The 21,664-nt window shown below is 35.1% G+C and overlaps 3 protein-coding genes and 1 long non-coding RNA gene across 7 annotated transcripts; 1 reads left to right on the top strand and 3 right to left on the bottom strand.

Moving 5' to 3' along the window:
- Nucleotides 1-4,666: 4,666 nt before the first annotated feature.
- LOC107634582 (tetraspanin-10-like) lies at nucleotides 4,667-8,246 on the bottom strand. 2 transcript variants are annotated; one of them, XM_016338012.3, is made up of 12 exons: nucleotides 8,134-8,246; nucleotides 7,220-7,390; nucleotides 6,916-7,028; nucleotides 6,752-6,806; nucleotides 6,577-6,632; nucleotides 6,175-6,222; nucleotides 6,036-6,084; nucleotides 5,868-5,951; nucleotides 5,698-5,765; nucleotides 5,479-5,604; nucleotides 5,318-5,393; nucleotides 4,667-5,238 (listed from the first exon to the last, which is right to left on the bottom strand). In XM_016338012.3, exons 2-12 carry the CDS (start codon nucleotides 7,271-7,273, stop codon nucleotides 5,173-5,175), a joined length of 795 nt encoding a protein of 264 aa, XP_016193498.1. In that variant the 5' UTR covers nucleotides 7,274-7,390; nucleotides 8,134-8,246; the 3' UTR covers nucleotides 4,667-5,172. The 2 variants fall into 2 exon arrangements, 1 of the variants encoding a protein (XP_016193498.1); XR_001618997.3 differs by lacking the exon at nucleotides 8,134-8,246 and having other exon boundaries at nucleotides 5,186-5,238; nucleotides 5,465-5,604; nucleotides 7,220-7,399.
- LOC107630816 (Nucleic acid-binding, OB-fold-like protein) lies at nucleotides 7,929-12,188 on the bottom strand. The gene is made up of 14 exons (XM_016334063.3): nucleotides 11,745-12,188; nucleotides 10,930-11,592; nucleotides 10,731-10,852; nucleotides 10,540-10,657; nucleotides 10,360-10,458; nucleotides 9,966-10,265; nucleotides 9,748-9,855; nucleotides 9,571-9,642; nucleotides 9,350-9,436; nucleotides 9,080-9,151; nucleotides 8,902-8,991; nucleotides 8,648-8,755; nucleotides 8,347-8,415; nucleotides 7,929-8,246 (listed from the first exon to the last, which is right to left on the bottom strand). The coding sequence occupies exons 1-14, from the start codon at nucleotides 12,000-12,002 to the stop codon at nucleotides 8,172-8,174; spliced, it is 2,241 nt and encodes a 746-aa protein (XP_016189549.1). The 5' UTR covers nucleotides 12,003-12,188; the 3' UTR covers nucleotides 7,929-8,171.
- A 595-nt stretch (nucleotides 12,189-12,783) lies between these two features.
- On the top strand, nucleotides 12,784-15,722 carry LOC148572191 (protein FAR-RED IMPAIRED RESPONSE 1-like). Its single transcript, XM_088507400.1, has 5 exons — nucleotides 12,784-12,859; nucleotides 13,144-13,334; nucleotides 14,416-14,497; nucleotides 14,581-14,900; nucleotides 15,606-15,722. The coding sequence occupies exons 1-5, from the start codon at nucleotides 12,784-12,786 to the stop codon at nucleotides 15,720-15,722; spliced, it is 786 nt and encodes a 261-aa protein (XP_088363526.1).
- A 971-nt stretch (nucleotides 15,723-16,693) lies between these two features.
- Nucleotides 16,694-20,388, bottom strand: LOC110270273 (uncharacterized). Of its 3 annotated transcripts, XR_002359624.2 has the most exons (16): nucleotides 20,187-20,388; nucleotides 20,052-20,117; nucleotides 19,900-19,965; nucleotides 19,759-19,827; nucleotides 19,467-19,676; nucleotides 19,293-19,382; nucleotides 18,976-19,103; nucleotides 18,784-18,894; nucleotides 18,541-18,607; nucleotides 17,968-18,462; nucleotides 17,793-17,879; nucleotides 17,575-17,703; nucleotides 17,354-17,463; nucleotides 17,116-17,220; nucleotides 16,953-17,046; nucleotides 16,694-16,867 (listed from the first exon to the last, which is right to left on the bottom strand). It is a non-coding gene; the product is annotated as an uncharacterized LOC110270273 (long non-coding RNA). The 3 variants fall into 3 exon arrangements; XR_015907609.1 differs by lacking the exon at nucleotides 16,953-17,046; XR_015907608.1 differs by lacking the exon at nucleotides 18,541-18,607.
- Nucleotides 20,389-21,664: the final 1,276 nt, after the last annotated feature.

Below are 21,664 nucleotides of genomic sequence, written 5' to 3'. Positions count from 1 at the left end.
ATTTAGATATTATTTTAATTTTATATTCACTTATGTATAAATTAATTATATTTTTTATTTTTCATAATTATTAATATAAATATTATTAAATATGTATAAATAATAAATATAAAATATTTTTATTAATTATAATATAAATTTTTTATGATTATACTATATTTATTAATATTATTTTTCAATAAATACATATAGTATATAAGAATATAATAAATATAAAAATACTTTCAACAACAACAACAACAACAACAATAACAACAACAACAACAAAGCCTTGTCCCACTAGGTGGGGTCGGCTACATGAATCAAATGACACCATTGTGCTCTGTCATGTATCATGTCTACAGAGAGACCGTTTACATGTAGATCTCGCTTGTCCACCTCATGGATAGTCTTCTTAGGTCTTCCTCTGCCTTTCATCCCTTGTCCATCTTCTATCTCATCCACCCTCCTGACTGGGTGTTCTGTCGGTCTTCTTCTCACATGTTCAAACCACCTGAGACGCGATTCAACCATCTTTTCCACAATGGGTGCTACTCTAACTCTCTCCCTTATATCTTCGTTCCTTATTTTATCCAATCGCGTATGACCACTCATCCATCTCAACATCTTCGTCTCTGCCACACTCAGCTTATGTTCGTGCTCCCTTTTGGCCGTCCAACACTCCGTACCATAAAGCATAGCCGGTCTTATAGCAATGTGATAGAATTCACCTTTAAGTTTTAAAGGCACTTTTTTGTCGCATATAAAACCAGATGCACTCCGCCATTTTGACCAACCTGCTTGGATCCTATGATTTATGTCTTGTTCAATCTCTCCATTATCCTGTATGATGCACCCAAGATACTTAAAACTTTTAACTTTTGGTAGGATGTTTTTTCCAATCTTCACCTCTATATTAGAGTTTTCCCTTCTCAGACTGAACTTACATTCCATATATTCCGTCTTGCTACGGCTTATGCGCAGACCATACACTTCTATAGCTCCTCTCCATAACTCCAACTTCTTATTTAGGTCTTCCCTTGACTCTCCCATAAGGACGATATCATCAGCAAAAAGCATGCACCATGGCACAGGCTCTTAGATGTGCTCTGTGAGTACTTCCAAGACTAATGTGAAAAGATATGCGCTTAAGGATGATCCCTGGTGTAATCCTATAACAATAGGAAATTCCTTTGTCACACCACCTTGAGTCTTCACACTAGTTGTGGCCCCATCATACATGTCTTTAATTGCACGAATATATGCGATCCTTACTCTCCTCTTTTCTAAAACCTTCCATAAGACCTCCCTTGGCACCCTATCGTATGTTTTTTCCAAATCAATAAACACCATATGTAGATCCCTTTTATTACTACAATATCTCTCCATCATCCTTCTTAACAGGTATATTGCTTCGGTTGTGGATCTGCCTGGCATAAATCTAAATTGGTTCTCTGTTACTTGTGTCTCTTTTCTCAACCTCCGTTCTATCACCCTTTCCCATAACTTCATGGTATGGCTCATGAGCTTGATCCCTCTATAGTTTTCGCAACTTTGTATATCCCCTTATTCCTGTAGATATGTACCAAGGTGTTTCTTCTCCACTCATCAGGCATCTTCTTTGACCTTAAAATCTCATTAAAAAGCTTGGTTAACCAGTTGATGCCTTTCCCTCCAAGGCCATTCCAAACCTCAATCGGGATATTATCAGGTCCTACTTCCCTGCTATTTTTCATCTGCTTTAGAGCCTATTTTACCTCGAAGTCTCGAATCCTTCGATAGTAGTCAAAGTTTTGATCTTCTTCTCTTGTGCATAACCGACCAAGGCTCGGAAGAGTCTTCTGTCCTTCATTAAATAACTCGTAGAAGTAGCTCTTCCACCTTTCATTAATCTTCTCCTCTTGAGCCAGCACCTCTCCATCCTTATCCTTTATGCACTTAACCTGATCCAAATCTCTCGTTCTTCTTTCACGGCTCTTTGCGATTCTATATATACTTTTTTTCCTTCTTTCGTGCCCAAAGACTGGTAGAGACCCTCATATGCTCTTATTCTTGCCTCACTTACAGCCACTTTTGTCTCTTTCTTAGCCGCTTTATACTTTTTCCAATTATCTGCATTGCGACATAAAGACCACTCTTTAAAGTACTCCCTTTTTATCTTTATCTTTTCATGTACACTCGCATTCCACCACCAAGACTTCTTGTCTCTTGGTCCTATTCCTTTAGATTCGCCAAAGCTTTCTTTTCCTGTTCTTCTAATAGCTTCTGCCATCTCCCTCCACATCTCTTCCGCGCTTCCTTTCCCATCCCACTTTGCCTCTTCTCCTACCCATCTTAGGAAGCTTCTTTGTTCCTCACTTTTCATCCGCCACCACCTCGTCCTTGAGTTCTTCGTATGATGTCTTTTCCTCAACTTTTACTCAACACAAAAATCCATGACGACCACCTTATGTTGTGTTGTCAAACTCTCTCCCGGGATAATTTTACAATTAATGCAAAATTTCCGGTCGATTCTCCTCAACAAGAAGAAGTCGATTTGAGAGCTTGTCATGCCACTCTTATAGGTTATAAGATGTTCGTCTCTCTTTTTAAAACATGTATTTGCGATGAGAATGTCAAAGGTTGAGGAAAAGTCCAAAATAGTTTTACCCTCAGCATTGATCACCCCGAAACCATGGCCTTCGTGAATACTTCCATACCCAGTCACTTCTCTTCCAACATGGCCATTTAAATCTCCTCCTAAGAAAATCTTATCTGACGAAGGTATGCCTTGGACCAAACTCTCTAGATCCTCCCAAAACCTTATCTTGTGTTGTTCGTCCGAACCCACTTGCGGTGCATAAGCGCTAATCATATGAAAAGCACCTCTCTCCACCACAAGTTTGATAGAGATGATCCGATCTCCCACCCTCTTGACATCCACTACATCCTTCTTCCACTGCTTATCCACAATAATACCAACCCCATTCCCATTCTTCACCTTTCCTGTATACCAAAGTTTGAAACCAGAAGTATCCAACTCCCTAGCCTTCGCACCAACCCATTTTGTTTCTTGTAGGCACATAATGTTAATCTTCTTCCTTGTCATGGTGTCCACCACCTCCATGGACTTTCCTGTTAGAGTGCCTATGTTCCATGTCCCAAATCTCAACCTTCTATCGCTCCGACCTTTACCTTTTACTTTGTGAACTAGCTTATTTACCCTCGTTCGTTCACGAAAACGCGGAAACTCTTGCTCATTTAACACTACATCCGAGCACCGATGCAGCGGCTCTTGCTCATTTGACACCATACTCGAGCCATATAGCGCATTGCTTCCGGCAACGACCTAGCTTTGGCGCAATAATGTCTTTGATTCATGTCATGGGGTTCGACTATATTTTTATGTTGGTTATCGAAGACCTAACACAGCCCTCCTCCTTTATCCGGGTTTGGGACCGGCTATGTACTGCAAGTGTAACATAGGCGGAGTTAAATATAAAAATATAAAAACACTTTAATATAAAAATAAAATTAAAAAATCTATATCATGAAAAAATACTAGAATTTTATATTTAATAATAATCGGATTATAACTTGTTGATTATAATTTGTTGAAACTTAATCGTTTTTAAAATATTAGTGAAGATATGTATTTTAAGTTTTAATTTTAGGTTTTTGGCTATTTTATATTTTTTATTTACATATAACCGGTTCAACCAGTGGTTCATCGGTTTAACCGATAAACTAGTGAATCAGTAGCCTAATCGGTTCGGTGCTTACAACTATGGTCAGTGTATTTATAATATAATAGATAATCGAGTAACTCCACCTTTTATAGTAGATGACCGTTCCCTTTTTTTAAGGAAGTTGTTGAGATCTCCTTTGTAAATGAGTGAAAGATATCTTAAAAGTCGGTTACTTACTTAGATAAGTGGAGCCGAACTCTTGTTGCCGATCTCTATGAAGTCGAATAAGTGTAGATTAGGTTATTGAATCTCTTAATTGGAACTATTCATTTTAGGTCTAACTATGTTTCTAAGACAGGATATGAAAAGATATTATTATTGAAATATCCACCAACTATTCTCCATGTGACTTGTTAGAAAATATGACTTGTTAAAAAATGTGACTTGTAAATGATAGTGAGAATATATATACAACCGAAAAGAATACATATATAAATCAATTAATATTATATAATTTTTCTCATTTAAAATTTTTACTTTTTAGAAGATTTAAAATAAAAAATTATTTAAAAATTAATTAATATTGATAAAAAAATTTGACTCCTTAGTTAAAATCTCCAAAACATCAGAAAGGAGTTGTCCCTCTTCAAAACAACACGACCAATGGGTTAAGGACTTCCATATTAACCACCAAGGCACCAAGTAAGAAGATTGGAGTTGCCAAGTTGGAACCTTGAATTTTTTTTTTTTATATATAGTATATTTAACAAAATTTTAATAGTAAAAATAAAATTACTAAATAAATTTTTTTTTAAAAAAACTATAATTTACATTTTTTTAAAGATATTTTTTACTTAAAAAAGATATTTTTAACAATATAAATAAAGAAAAAAATATTTTTATATTATTATATCCAAATATTATTAAATTAAAAAATATTTTTATATAAAATATCTAAACATAAAATTACTTTTATTTTTTTAAAAGATTTTTTAAAAAAAATCACTTAAACAAAGATATTTTATAAAAGCTCATCCAAACAAACCCACTAAGTATATGTAATGATTAATAGTGTTACATTTTGCACTCTAATTTTGAATTTTCTATGCACATCAAATAAAAGAAAAAGAGAAAAAGATAATTCAATTCCTAACTTTTTGGTCTTCAGACATTTAAATCTCTAAAGATTTAAAAATACATTTAATTCAGTGACCTCTTCAAAATTTAGACATATCAATCCCTTACTCTAATTTGTTCAATTTTAAAAACTCTCTCACGTGCGCATCCATATCAACCAGGTCAGTACAACGAGAGTCACGTTTGATTTTTCCGTTGAGTCTGACAGACCCAAGTGAACATAAGGGATCAATATATCTAGGTTTTGAAAAGGTCAGGGATTTAAATATATTTTCAAATCTTCAAGAATTTAAATGTCTGCGGATTAAAAGGTCAATGAGCTATTTGTCCTTTTCTCAAAGAATAATATTGGAGATATCAACAACATAATATGATAATATTCAAGTCTTTAAGCTTTAGAATGGCCCCTGGCAGCATTTCGTCTTGCACAGCATCCCACAAAGTATACAATACACTGCCATTTCAACAAAACCATGTCATGAAAGATTAATTATTATTGAAGGGTTCGTTGATTTTCGTCAGCAATGTCTTACCAACACAACAAATAGCACAACATTGAATATTGCTACAACTCTCCACTCAATTTTCATGTATTGTGCCACTCCAGCCCTGCAAAATTACGCAATCATGACAGTGTGACCATCGACATGCAGAGAACAAGAACATGAATCATGGGCTACCTGGACATGCTTACTTGCAAGAATCACAGTCATAACATTTGATAGCTCCGGAATTTTTGTATCGCTTGCAATCTTTGTTAGCACTAGCCGGATGAAATGTCAAGTCATAGTAGGAGGAATTTACAGCGGGAAACCCACATCTAAGGACATAACATGAACATAACTATTGAAATGTACTTTGGCGACTGCTATAAACAACGGAAATGCATTCTGAACTGAAGAACACAACTTACTGGGAAGGTGGTCGGCAGCAACCAGCCTCGACAGGGCTCAACTTAGCTAGTTTATATTCTTTGAGAGTCTGTAGCATGAAATTGGAAATGGGATAAATCAGAATTCTTTGGGTAGAGGATAGAACAACTAGCATATAACTAATTTCAGTGAAATACTGCAGCGCCCAGACCTTATATTTTTTGGATAGTTTATTGCAGTCATCAGATTTAACAAGACAAACCCTAAGTCGCTCCCAGTTGTGAGAATTGTTCAACTGAAATAAAAAGAACATATCAAGAAAGTTCCTCTTGAAATGTTATTGTGCATTATCAATTCTCTATGTTGATAATAACCTTACCTCTTTGAGAAACCAAGAGCTATAATCTTGAAGTTGATACTCCTTGTACCTAACCAGACAAGAAGGATGTCATTCATGGTTTGCTATCATGAAGGAGTATAATTATGTCAACATAGAAGGATATTGCTCGAGTCCCTACCTCAATCCAGTCACACTATGACCTGATCCATCATTAGTCACAATGAACCTGACACAATGGTAGAAGATTATATAAGATCTGAGCAAGAGTAGTATAATTCATTCAGCTTGATTAGCTGATTGATAAGAGATCCAGAATACGTAACACACATCTGTTTACACCACATTAAAATTAAAATATATAAGCAATTTTTTGAGCTTCACATGTTTCCACTTTTTGCTAGTTTTTGATATGTAATAAATTCTAAAACATTAACTACCTGCTCCTGAGAATTTACAAACAGAGCAGTCATGTACCCTCCTAAATTGGATTAAATGATGAACATACCAACATAGCTCAGCAATGTGAATACAATTATGTTAAGAGATGTTAATAACTTTGTCAATGAATTTGCATACTTACACCAATACAGTGAACACCAAGATTCCCACCAAGACAAAGAACAGCAAGATCAGATACTGCAGGTGCAATGTTAAGGAGGCTAACTGAATATTTCTAGGTTTTGGATTAGAATAGAAAAACGAAAGAAGGCATTATGCACTTATACGAGCATCCTAAGAATGCATGATAAGGATACAATCCACAACAGTATGGAGTTATTTTTCAGGGCGCCCAAAAAACCGACTATGGATCTGTACAACATAAAAAACGTGATACAAGGATTACAAACTAGCAGAAAAATATTGCAAGATAAAAAAAAAAATAAAGCACCAAAATCATGAGGAATGCTAGAAAGCTGACATTAAGAAAATAACTGCTCCAAGGGCTAACACAGGTAAAGTGAGAGACTTTCTGCACCCATCATGATGCATGCTCATCCACGCCCCAAATACTATGACAACGATGGCTAAAACCTGCAAAAGGAGTCCATCAGAAGTGAAGTTAGCTGCTAAAAACCGTAGCCTGGGGTATGCAAGAGTAAACAGCAGAAAGCACATTAAGTGAAAAATGCAGCAAACCCAAAAGATTTAATCTTTATATTTGAATTTTGAAATTATGAGAGGAAATGTAGGAAATGGGTATTCAAAGATGGTGAAGAAGTTACCATGGTGAGGAAGTTGATCCATCTGGTAACGAAGGTGCTAGTTCCGACACCCATTGTTTGTTGTGAAAGGAAGGAGAAGTGAGGAAGTGAGTCTTGAAATTTGATGGGTCGATGAATATGCGCCGCACGCTGCACGCCACGAAATGGAACACGCTACGGTACGACACGACACTCCATGAACGAAACACAAACCTTTTAGCTTTTACACAGTAATCTACCTATGTCTTTATTCTCAGAGATATTCAAACTTCAGTCAAACTCTGGTCAATTACAACGTTAACCCCATCCTATGCTTCGGCACAATATATTTCCTTTTCTCTGTTTCTTTTTTTCCGAAAATTTAAATTTTTTATATTTTAAATGTACTAAAAATAATTTAAAAATTTTTCTAACGAATGATAGGCACTTGTTAAAATACTAATTGGAAAAAAAAAAATTAAGTTTTTAATTTATTATTAAAAAATACTTTTTTTTTACTAATGATAATCTTAAATGAATGGCTTAAAATTTAATGGCTTAATTATTTTCAAAGCAATATTTAATCTTGTGTCTTATGCAAACTCATGCTACTATATTCCAATTTTTTGTATGAGACAAACTCTATAATTCAATTAATCTTTTACCAAATTTAAACATATCTTGTGGACATCTATATTGTCATAATTGTTTTCCAACTTTCAGATTTTAATGCAAATTTTAAAAACATGTATTTACTAGGAATTATATACATTAAGACGCAAATCAAACCATTTCAAGATTCCTCTACAATCTACATGTTTCCTTTCTTTCACTACAATGAAGGCCACCCAATCCCACCCCTCAAAAAAGGACAAAACTTTATAATGAAATTGTACAACTATGCTCTTGCCCAAGTGGGTGTTAATCAACTTCGGTTGGAGGTTTGCAGCCTGCACTCAGCAAAAGAATATGCAGTTTTTGCACTTTGCAGCCACTATTCCACTCTATTGGTACATGTCATTATCACCGACTTCATCCTTTCTTTATCTATACACGTTTCAACTATCACCTGCCCAACATGATTCATATGCAGATTAGAGGGGTTAACATCAATCATCCTTTCAACTATCACCTGCATATAAACAAAGTAGACCACCAAAAAGCATTACCTCTTGTATTTTGTTTCCAAATCGAGCCAGCAACTTGTACTGATTGTCGAAGATCGATGCCATGTAAACCTGCAAGCAAATAAACCAAGAAACAATCACATTTTTCACCAGCAACATTATTTTTCAACTACAAAATTACAAGACAATAACTCCTCCACATGAGAGTTGATCAATCTTCCTCAACCATGTGCAGAACCCAAATTGCATGATGCATAATGCTAACTTGATGGCAAGTTCTGGCGGATTAAAAGCAAACAATTAAATGCATATCCACATGCAGAGGTTCAAATGTGTTTTATACCTGGAAAGTTGGTGCCAAACCAGGGCTTCTGAAGAACCGGCCTTTTGAAACAGACTCGATCCCCTCAATCTTTTGTAATTCTTTGATGAGAGATTCAACTTCAGGCCACTGTCAAAAACAAGCATGATATTATAATTAGCCATGTCATACCATAAAACCAACCAGAAAATAAAGAGAAGTGTAGTTGATTACACTACTTTTCAAAGTATTTAAAGTAACTTCTATATTCCCAGATAAAGATTGAAGGTCATTACCTCCTCATCTGTTTGAGCTTCTTCCAGTCTCCCATCTAAGTGTCCATGCTCCCCAACTACAGACTCCAAGGAATCCATTAATGGATCGGGCTGCCAAAGGAAGGTGTGCTTTGTAAAATCTCCAAGTTTTAAAATAAAGAAAATGTTCAAAGATTAAATATTCATGTAGATATATTACCGTGACTCCCTTTAACGATAAAGATATGCGCCCAAGAGCAAAGTCTAATTGCAGAACTTTTGCCTCTATAACCTGGAGCAAGAAGTAGGACTCAAAGTAAAACACAAAGTAGCGTAGAAAGACTATGCACATCTGGGCTACGCAATTAATGCCTCCTATACTTAGAATGGAAAATATTTGGCTAATTCCATAGAAATAGATCATTTATAGCTTGCATCCAAAAATAATTCTCCACTTTCCTAATTGTCACACTGTCATGGAGGAAAATACCTGACCAATCTTGAAGTATGATGCTGGGTTCAAGGTGGCATCCCATGATAATTCTGATTGATGAATTAGTGCAGACTCCCCTTCAAGCTACACGCATGCACACACACCAAAAAAGAAAAGGTTAAACAAGGTACTTCCACTTCTCGTTGCTTTAATAAGACAACGAAATAAGATTGTCAAAATGAACGACCCATATATTAAATATAAAATGCCTTACATACCTCTACAAAAATCCCAAAGTAAGTTATCTTCTGGATGCAACATTTTACTATATCCCCAACCTGAAGTCTAGCCTGCCATAAGAAAGGAGATATCGAAAGATCACTTGATGTTGCATCCACTCAACAACACATGCCTCATGCTAATTCAAGAGCAGTTATCATAACTTAAGTAGTTACCATGAGATTTCTCTTCTTCTCAAGTAGGTCTTCCTTCTCTTTTGGTTTTAATGAAAATATGAGCTTTCTAGATTTTCTTTCTACGGATAATAGATTTGCTCTAACTTTCTGCATATAATTGAGTATTATTAAAAAGAATGATGATATTCAAACCTCACATTTGAAAATAAATTTTGGGAAAATATCTGTAAAGAGTTCTTGTATTTTAAGCACCAAACCTGCCCAATAAAAGAGGACAAAAACTCAATTTTCTCTTGGTCATAAATCCTTAACAGATCTTCCATTTTGATATCTGGAGAAAATTTCTCTTCAACATTAGTATCATTCTCCTGATATAGGGGAGAATTGGGAGAAATTTTATTTTTTTCAGCATCATAGCTTGTAATAGTGTCTAAACTCTGCTTGTACATGGATGGATCCAATCCCTTCTTTCTTAACCATGACTCAAAAGCTAAGAACTTCCACTTGGAAACAAGGTTACGGTACGGCAGGAATCCTACCAAAGAACCAAATGATACCTGTAAAATCGTGTAATCAAGTTCAGAGACTATATACAAAGAGAAATGCATCCAATACTAAGAAATATTAGAAATGAAGATATTAAGTACTTACAATGAAGCCTTTGCTACTACAACTTAATATTTCCACATCTGCCCTATCTCCATTCCTAATCAAATCTTCCGCCCTGGTCCAATCAGCATCTTCACCCTCCTACATTAACAAATAGCATAAAGGTTCTATTCAAAAGCATCAGCATCTGATAAATAACTTATATACTCCATATAATCTGACCTGAAAATCTGAAACATCGACAAGATTCCCTAGTTCATCATTGTTTTTGTAACCTCCGGTATTCATAAAAGCATTCTCTTCAACAACATCTGAGGTTTGCTTCACATGTTGGTCTAATCTATATTGAAAATGCCTTAAAGTTATTGCAATCATAAACTGAAATATACAATTATAATGGTAATTTCACATACCTTTGCGGCTTTCCCTGTAGCGGAACTTGCACAGACAAGTCCACTTTATCAACTGAATTTAAATTTGACAGTTGACTTGAATCAGACAGCTCCTGTTGGAACTCATAATGCTGCTCCAATTCCTAATCAATCAAGCATGAAATTAATAAAGGACAAGTCGCATACATGATTCTATATTCCAATGAATATTAGCACCTACATCATTTTTAAGCATAACATTTGAATCAGCAGACTGTTCATCATTGTTGCTCTCCGGTCTATGAGGCTGTTCTAATAATGTCCAGTTACCAGCTTTACCTCTTGAATCTTCTACACTGATCTTCAAATCATTTTCATTGTCCGCACGAGTAGAAGACTCTTGGTTTGTATCTTCATCCTTGGCAATTGGTGGTTCAGGCTTCCTCAAAAGCGACATATCACTAAACTTCTCCTTCACTTGTCCATCCCGCATGTGCTGATACAAATTTGGTCTTACTCTCAACCTCGACAACACGTCTTCGTCATCCTCTTTATACACGGTTGGCTTTCTCAGAATAACATTAGGAGCACTACTTATATTAAGACTCCCTGCATTACTCTGCAGTGGCTTTTTCAGAATACTTTTATTGACATTCCCTGCATTACTCTGCTGTTGGCTCGGTTTCTTAATCTCCAATGGAACTTTGTTATCACTGGATTGGAAGCTTGCCCCTTTAGCCGGAACAGGCCGCACCAAACCCAAACCATCCAATTTACTCGATGACTTCCTTTCCTTAGAACCTTCAAATGGAACTTCCTCCACCTCAACGTGTTTCCCCTTCTTATAATACGATTTCTCAATATCAAGAAAAGTAGCATCAGGGTTAGCTTTTCTTCCCATTATCTGAAACAACAAGTACCACAATGAATATAATCAACAGGCATATACACACAGCAAAATTCAAGTTATTCCTTTAAGGACCCTAACAAACAAATAGAAATAAATAGGCAAAAGGGTGAATGAATAAGGAAAATTGAGAAGAAAAAGAAAGGAACCTTGGCGAGAGTAAGCTTAGGGTCCTCTCCAAGTAAGCGTCCAAACTTGAGTTCCATCAAGTCCTGGCTATTGAGCTTCGGGGGCTCTTCCTGCGAGGCAAAGACCCTTAGTGAATTGGGTCTTTGATTCAAATGAAGTGTTCTTGTCAGTGGTGTTGGTGTTGGTCTTCTTCTATCAGATGAAAATGAAGGAAGGTAAGGAAGGTGGGTTTCGCTGGTGAAGAAGGATTTGCTATTGGCAAGAGCATGGAAACCCATTTTCCTCAAAGTTTGAATTTGCAAGTTCTGAATGTTATGATTATTCTTCTTATTGAAGGGTTTTAGCGTTACATACTTTGCGAATTTGAGAATCCGAGAATTTGGCTTTGGATAAAACAGCTATCGAGCAGAGAGAACAGGAGAACAAAGTGTTATCCTAAGCATTGTGGCGTGGCTTTAGAACTTATTTTTTTTTCCATTTACTACTAATATTAGAAATTTTCAAATCCAAATATATCTAAATTAAAAAAATCATCAAATTCAATTCAAATTAAAAACAAATTAAAATTGTACTAATTTAGATTTGATTGGATTCTAATTATGACAAATCACATGGATTAGATCGAATTTTAAATTTACTTCTCAAAATTGATCCAATTTAATCTAAATCGCACAATGTGATATAATATTATTGTTTTATTATTAGGAATAATCTCAGCATACAAGTGATTAACACTTACAAGTGTTACAAGTCCTTTACCCTCAAACGCGCCTTTTGTGGCATGTGTGTTTCACGCGCCTCCTTAACAGACTTTTAAATCAATTACCGCGCGAATATATAACTTCCTTTTTTCAAAGGATTTCGTTTCCTTTTTCGAATTTCTTGCCTTCTTTGTTCGATCTCGTTCGTGCGTTTCTCTTTGCATTTTCATTCGTTTACGTGCGTTTCTCACTGGTTTCTCCTTCGTCATTTACGTTCGTTTCTCTCTCTGTTTTCTTGCTTCATTTTTCTCGATTTTCATGGTTTCTGAAATCAAGTTTTGAAATCTTTTTGAAGATAATGGATGATTCAACTTTAGATTGTCAGCTGAATCAGGGCGAAGTGGATTTTGAATTTGAATCGAATGAAGTTCCTGAGTTGTGATTTAGTTTCAGTTAATTATTAAATCTGAATTTGATGCAGTTAGTCGTTTATGATTGTCTAGCTGAATAATGCGTGAACATTGACTGTGAAATTAATGCGTGAACATTGATTGTGAATTGAATCTAATGTACAAGTTTTGATTAATTTTGTGTATTTTATACTAGACGTTCGGGTGTAGATCAGAACTATTTGGGTGTATTTTAGTTGCATTGTTATTTTTTTATGACGTGCAAAAACTCTATAGTATATCCTTGTTTTTAACATGGTGCATTTTGCAGCCCCTCTGTGTTGTTGATGACCAGTTTGTTTCCAAGGTTGGAATGACTATTAACACCCTTGAAGATGCTGCAAAATTTTACAAGGGCTATGCAAAGGCCACAGATTTTTCTACAAGAGTTCGGAGCACAAAGAAGAAGAAAAATGAAATTAAGAATCAATTGATTACATATAGCAGAGAGGAAAAATGGAAATCTAAAATATCTCCGACCGAGAAGACAAATCCCACAGCTAGTTTAAATTGTCCTGCAAGAATTTATATACACACATTGAAGGATGTTGGTGCTTGGATCATTTCGAAAGTCGTGTTGCATCATTCACATCATTGCTGTCCAACTCAAGTAGAGATGCTCAAATAGCACAGGGAACTAAGCATGTCCATTCGTCGTACAATAGAGAATGACGAGGAAGCCGGTATTAGACCAAGCAAAACTTACTAATCATTCGTTGCGGCAGCCAGGGGCCACCTCGAGTTAAATTTTATCGAAAAAGACGTGAGGAATTACATCACGAGAGAAGTGCGGAATGTTTCGGAAAAAGAAGATGCAAAAGAATTCGGAAAATACTTATTAAGAATGAAAGAGAAGAATCAGAATTTCTTTTTTGAGTTCGAACTCGAGGACGATCAGTCGATTAAACTGGCTTTTTGGGCCGATGCAAGGAGCAGAGCTGCCTTTGAGTATTTCGGAGATGTTATTTCATTCGACACCACCTACAATACAAACAGGTAATATGCTGTTCTTGTTTGTGATGCTAAATTAATGTTGTTTTATGAATCTGTTGCAGAGGTGTATATTGGATGTTTTTGGGTGTATACAATCATTATTTGGGTGTATGTAATGATTTTAATTCTGTTTTGTGTGTTGTTTCATGAATCTACTGCAGAGGTGTATATTTGATATTTTTGGGTGTATAAAATCATTATTTGGGTGTATGTAATGATTTTAATTCTGTTTTCTCGTAATTTGTTTCAGGTATATTTTGGTTTGTGGTTCTTTTGTCGGGGTGAATCACCACGGTCAGTCAACACTTCTTGGATGCGCTTTGATAAAAAACAAAGATATTGAATCATTCAAATGGTTATTTCAATGTTGGCTTCGTTGCATGGGAGGAAATGCTCCGAAAGGGATTCTCACCAATCAATGCGCGTCAATGAAAAGGGCTATATAGGCTTGTATGCCTACAACACACATCACGAAGAAGATTCCAAGCAAATTAAACGGCTACAAGGGACACACAGAAATTGAATAAGAAATGAGCCAAGTTGTTTGTAACTCTCATACCAAAGACTCATTTAATAGGAATTGGAATGATTTTTTGCTGAAGTATGGTCTTGTAGACAACAAGTGGCTTTCAGATAATGATATTTAAATTCTGCAACAGAGGTGTAAATTGCATGTTTTTGGGTGTAATATAGTCTGATTTGGGTGTATTATACAGATCTTTATGAAGACCGTCATATATGGGTTCCAATTTATCTGGATCACCACTTATGGGCCGAAATGAGAAGCACAAAAAGGAGCGAGAGCATGCATTCATTTTTTAACAAGTTCATTACTCGGAACAGCTCACTTATCCAATTTGTCAAACAATACGATAATTGCCTCGGAAGTAGGGAGCAAAAAGAGAGAGAATCCGATGCTGCAGATTTTCACACCGTCATACCGTGTGCAACAAAATCCTCCATAGAAGCTCAGTTTCAACATGTGTACACTCACCAAAAGTTTAGGAAAGTCCAAGCACAATTCAGAGGGAAGGTGAATTGCATCACAAGATTAACGAACTCCGCTCTAGGCTATTCAGTATACAAAGTTGGAGAACAAGTTTCCAGCTCAATATTCAACAAGTTTGTGGTTACTTACGACTCAGTAGCAGCCCAAGTGAAATGTCAGTGCTTATTATTCGAGTCAAGAGGGATATTGTGCCGTCACGCCCTAAGCGTGTTAAGCTTTGAACGAGTAACCCAAGTGTCACCGAGATATATATTGGAATGATGGAGCAAGAAGGTAAAGAGGTGACACATACACATCAAGAGCAGCCACGACGAGCCACTGTTGGAGCCAAGAAGCAAGAGGTTTGACGAATTGGTGTTTCATTCGCAAAATATTTGCGAATTTGCATTAGAATCCGAGGAGCTAATTGCCATTCTGCACCGTGCCTACGATAATGTCATGGTTGAGATGGAAGAACTGAAAGCCAAAAAGAAGGGAACATGTTCATTATGTCACGAAGATGCCAACTTGGAATTCGTTAACGAGCTTCAAAGCCCTCCAAGGGTTTGAACAAGAGGACCTCCAAAAAATAGGCTAGGTTCAAAGTTGGACAAACAGATTGTAAATGCCTCAAAAAAGAAGAAAACGAAAGATCTAAACGAGGTAAAAGTGATGTTCTTCAAATAGGTGGTGATTGAGTTTAATTTTCTTGTTAATAGTTTTACTAATATGTGAGTTTATTATTTCTAGTTAAACCTTTTTTATGCTACATCAGTGGTGCAACCAAATTCCAACCAATATCATGAACATGTTATGAATTATCAGTTTAGGGAACCAGCAGCAGAAGATAGTTTTTTGGGTGTATAGTTACAGGATATTGGTGTAACGCTCAGTTTTTTGGGTGTATTTTTGAATTTTCTTGTGTTTGACATTTTACATTTATATTTTTCAGATGTTGCTGTTTATGTTAGAAATTATTGTTTTGTTTAGTTTTTATGGTTTAAGGTTTAGGGTTTTAGGGTTTAGGGTTTAGGATTTAGGGTTTATGGTATAGGGGTTTAGGATTTAGGTTTTTAGGGTTTAGGGTTTTAGGGTTTAGGGTTTAAGATTTAAGTTTTTAGGGTTTAAGGTTTTAGGGTTTAGGGTTTTAGGGTTTTAGGGGTTTAGGATTTTAGAGTTTTAGGGTTTAGGGTTTAGAGTCTAGGGTTTTAGTGTTTAGGGGTTTAGGGGTTTAGGGTTTTAGGGATCCAGCATCAGGGGATAGAATTTTGGGTGTATATTGAAATTATTTGAGTGTAAAATTCAATTTTTTTGGTGTAAAATTCAACTTTTTTATATTTTTAAGATGCTGCTGTTTATGTTAGAAATTATTGTTTTGTTTAGTTTTTATGGTTTAAGATTTAGGGTTTTAGGGTTTAGGGTTTAAGGTTTAAGGGTTTAGGTTTTAGGTTTTTAGGGCTTATGTTTTTAGGGTTTAGGGTTTTAGAGTTTAAGGTTTTAGGGTTTAGGGGTTTAGGATTTTAGGGTTTAGGGTTTAAGGTTTTAGGGTTTTAGGGTTTAGGGTTTTAGTGTTTAGGGGTTTAGGGTTTTAGGGATCCAGCATCAAGGGATAGAATTTTGGGTGTATATTAAAATTATTTGGATGTAAAATTCAATTTTTTGGATGTATAGTAGGTTTGGTGTTGTTTTCCTTCATTTTTTTAGAACCTGTAATTTAGAGCTTTTGAATACAGAAGAGACAGTTTAATTATGGAAAAAAATTTATAATAAAATTGGATTATATTCGCAAAATTTTACAACAAGTGTTTAAACTATTCCAAAAATACACAACACTTAGATTAATCACTGTCAATATCATATGAATCTATCTGACAATATGGACTCAACAACAGTGACGATAGCTTGGACAATCTTACTGCTTCACTTCCCCTAATGGCTTCAGCTCTGTCTTGATTCATTTTATGAAATAGAATCCGGGAAGCAAATTCTACTCTAAAGTGGTCCACCTCCTCCTACAGTTTAAAAGAATATTCTTTTTAATCAACTATGTTAATTTAGTAAAGTAATAGAGAGTTATATAGTTTTAAACATAATTACCTGAGTCCAATTGACCCACTCATACTTCCCTCTTTTAATGTTTTCAAGTTGAATTATTTCAAGCCATTTCATTACATAAATAGCACAATCATAACTGAAAAACAAAAAATAAATTAGCAAATTAATATAGGAAAGATTAATTTTCAGAGTAAAAGATTTATACCTTATTTTTTGGCCAGAGATGTTAATGTATGGTGGTTCAATTTCATGATCCTTTTTCCTGAGAGGTTCCCCCAGCATATACCCTCATTCTCGAAATTACATATCCCTAAAAACAAAAAACAAAGCAAAATATAAGAATAAATTTAATAAAGGAATACACCCAAAGGATCACAAACTACACCTTATTTTGAACAGAAATATACCCAAATATTAAAACACAAAACACAAAAATAACTTACAACAAATGTATTTAGCTTCATTCTGGCTTTGGAGGGACACTCCTTATGATACGGGTCAAGTATATAAAATTTTTTCTTTCTTACGTCAGCCACCCATATTCACCAATGCTCTGAATAGCAAACAGGTGCAAAAATTTAAAGCATGTCCACATTGAACAGTATTTTAGTTTAATTGGCACATAACCAAAGAATTGTGATAAGTTTTAGAAACGAAAACTTACATATCGATGTGATGCTAATTTTTTGAGGTCCAAAAAGGGTATAAACATTGGGTAGTCTTCGACCTTAAATGGCTTTTTGGTTTTAGGCTGTAAGAATTCTCCATCTGGATGATTTCCAATGGCCATGTTCTGCAACATTTGTGAAACACCAAATGAAATATATAATACACCCAAAAGATTACAAAAATATACCTAAATTTCATTGAAGTACACCTTACCACAATATCAGGGGGGAGACAGTATATTTCTTCTTGAAATCTTTTAATGTTTTGTTGGTTCAGGATTAGGCACATGGCAGTGACAATCTAGAAAAAAAAAACCCAAATCAATTTACATCAATCAACATAGCAGTTACATTTCATGACAAAATCATTAATGTTATTCTAATATTACCTCAGCTTCTTTATGTGTAGCAGCTTTCAGAGATGCAAAGTGGACTTTTGACAAAATGAATCGATCTTGGGCTTTGAGGGTGCACACCGGGTCATCTCATTAGTGCTTCCATCTCTATATGTCTTCACACGTGTGGCCCAAACGTAGCATTTCTCTTTCATTTAAGCCGATATCTCCTTGCTCTTCACAGGAGTTTCAAACTTTTCAAAAATTTCTTCGGCACACTGCTTTTCAATCGATGGACTTTTACCCTCTGCATAATCCAATGCTATCTTCACCCCACTATTTGCAATTTTTTCCACCAGTTCTTCTAATTGTTCGATTAGTTTTGGTATTTCAGGACTTTTTGCCTTCTACCCCTCTTGCGTCAGTGCTTCTTCTTGAGTTGAATCAGTCAAGCCAAGGCTGAATGATGGCATCGGACCTTCTTTAGGTATGTAGGATGTTGTCCGGACCATTATTATCAGTGCAGCAGCGTCTTCTGGGGCTGGATTACTGCATGTTGACATATAACGTACTATAAGAATAAGAATAGACAAATGGTATTGAAAACCAAATTTTATTGTGCTGAACTTATATTTTAGATGGAGCTGGTGGAACCGTGGGTGTGCTTTCATCAGGTTTCGGGGGTTGTGGAGTGCTGCAGGGTTAGATAAAACGAATCATATTATAAAAATATCAGTTACAGATCAATTGTGAAGATATACACCCAAATAATAATCAAATACACCCAAACACGAAATAAGAAAAATATACACAAATAAGGACAATATACACCCAAATAATAACCAAATACACCCGAATATTATTCCTTACCTTTTTGTTCTTTCTTCACTAATTTTCTCTCTCGGAGACTTTGCAGGGGATGGTTCAATTGCTGGCATAGGGGTTGTCTGGGACAGAGGGACATAAACTTGAATCGAAAGTCTAAACAAGACAAAAATAAAAAATTAAGAAAGCTCGTTAAAATTCATGATTATAAGGTTGAAATTTAGTTGTAAAACTTACATTGAAAGCGCTTCAAGTTGTGAATGTGTCTCCATCCGCACAACCATCATGTTCTGTTGAGCTGGGTCATTGGCTGATTCTTCTACCAGACTCAACTTGAAATACACCCAAATAAATTCAAAATACACCTGAAGCATTGAAAAGAAACACATACTTTATTTTTTGAGAACTTACGTAGTTGCAGTTTTTGCTTTTTTTTCTATCTTTTTTTCTTGAATAAAATATTAAAGAATTTTTTTTTCAAAAAAAATATATACAGAATTAGAAGTAGAAGGTAAAAAAAGATAAAAGCAACCGGTATTAGAAACAAAAATTACATGCTATCCGCTGGTTTGTTTATGCTACTTTGATCCGTTTGTCCTTGAGACAAAGGATCATTCTCACTTCCTAAGTTCACCTCCAGCATTCTAAGCATAGAATAAACATCATTCAGTAAAAATACCATACAGTTAAATCAGGATAACAAGATTTTATCAAATAAAGGTTCTTACATTTCGAATGAGTCATAGTGACCTTTTGTCGATCGCAGCGGAGCTCCCTTCTTCCTGGAAAACCAAAAACAATTATCAGCAACTAAAACACCTTAAAATCGGTAATATACACCAAAATATAACAAACTCCTGTGCAGCAGTTTTTCATTGGTTTTCTTCTTTTTTGATTCCCTTAAGAATTCTTGTAATACTTCAGTTCCAAGTTCAGATCTGACAGTACATGCATAAAAGAACATGTTAACAAATATAATTTTGATGATAAACTGTAATATAGCTTTACAAAGTATCTTACCCATCATAGGATTGAGTTTGTTCAGGAGACGAATCCTTAACAATGTGCTTTCTCTTTTTGGATTGTGACCTGGAAAAAAAAGTATGAATTAGAAAAACAAAATAAAATTGATGATAAAATACTATCCAAAGCAGTGCTTACTTTTTGGGTGAAGTCTGAATTTTTTTCTTTGTTTTTTGTTTTTTTATTGGTGATGATTCTTCACTTCTGAAAGTTAATGAGAAACACTCTGTTAATATATCAAATTTTGAAAATAAACAGAAAAGAAAGCGACGATAATTTCAGAATCTTACTCATCATTCAATTCATTTTATGAATTGGAATCCTCCAGAATCTGCTTCCTTTTTTTGGATTTCATTCTGGAAGGCAAACAATCATTAGTAAAAAATACCCTAAAAGTGACAAAATACACCAAAAATATTACTTACTTTTTGGCCGTTCTGGTGGGTTGTTTCCTTTTTGATTCCTCTGAGTCTTCTTCAGACTCAGACTCCGAGGAAGAATCAACTTCAGTTTCAGATGTATCACTCTCAGATGATGATGAACTTGCCTTGTTTTTTTTTTTGTTTTTTTGTTTTTTACTTTCTTTTCTTTTTCTTCATTTGTTTCAATTTCTTTTTTGTTTATGCCTTCTTTACGATGTCCTGAAATAGTAGAAATGTTAGTTTACAACATCTACATAAATAAAATATACCCAAATTAGAGAAGGTATTCTGTTCACTTACCATATGTCCATCTATTTCTGCTCTCATTCTTACAACCAACTGCTCTCTATTCTAGTTGCTAACCCAGGGCAGTCCAGGATTTTCTTCTCCTTTCTTGTCTTTGTTTTTTGTCAGATGGAAATAGATTATCATCAAGGCAAAGAGGCAGTCGTCGATTGATTTTTTCTTTTTCAGACGGTAATTAGTTATGCCTTTGATGATGAAATTCAGCACATGGGCTCCCCAGTTGTCCTCCGTTATTTTGTCCATCTTAAAAATTGGAGCTAGGTGCACATGAGAGATTTTGTTTATTGTTGTTGGCAACAAGAACGCCATCTGAATATAAAGGATGAAAATCCTCTTGAACATCAGGCGATCTTGTTCGTTTTCAACACCAATACTCATCATCTCATCGGTCAGATTCTTTAGAGTCTTCCCCTGGAACCTTCTAAAAATTAGTTTGTTCTCCTCAGAAAGTTTCTTATAACTCACTTTATCAGGAAATAGATCTCCTACAAAAAAGAAAATAATTTACACTCCAAATCACTTGAAATACATCCAAATATCACTCATATACACCCAAATATCACTCATATACACCTATATTATTTCTTGATTACATGATATCAGAATAAGATATTACGAAGAATGGAAGTATAGAGGTTTTCTGTAATCAGTTACCTGATGCATTGAGGCCAAGGGCAGCCCCTATTGTGCTGGGTTTAACTTTAAAGGAACCATAGCTTATTTTGAGTGTGTTTTTGCCCAATTTAAAGGAGTTAGCCAACTCCTTTAATAGTTTGTGATGCACCCTCATTGGCGGGATGTATACGAGTCTACCAAAACCTAATTCCCGAACAATTGCTTTCTTTGCCTTGCTCATATTTTCAAATTCTTCACTCAATAATCTGGTGGCACACTTCAAGTCTTTGGTTTAAAAAAAAAAGTAAAATTAGAGTTCTTTAAATAACATATATTTGTATTAGGAAAAATTGACTTGTTTTAAGACATATTTGTGCTTACATTGTATTTTTTTTCCACCTTGGTTCTTGGTTGCCATTTTTACTGCAATGAAAAAGAGATACTGTCAATAGATAAAAAATACACCCAAATATCAGAGATATACACCCAAATATCAGTCAGATACACCCAAATATCAGTCATATATACCCAAATCTAGTCCTATAAACATTTTGTTTTTT

This window comes from Arachis ipaensis, chromosome B3, assembly GCF_059453495.1.
Source record: "Arachis ipaensis isolate K30076 ecotype BB chromosome B3, ASM5945349v1, whole genome shotgun sequence".
NCBI lineage: Eukaryota > Viridiplantae > Streptophyta > Magnoliopsida > Fabales > Fabaceae > Arachis > Arachis ipaensis.
This window is presented reverse-complemented; position numbering and strand designations above follow the sequence as displayed.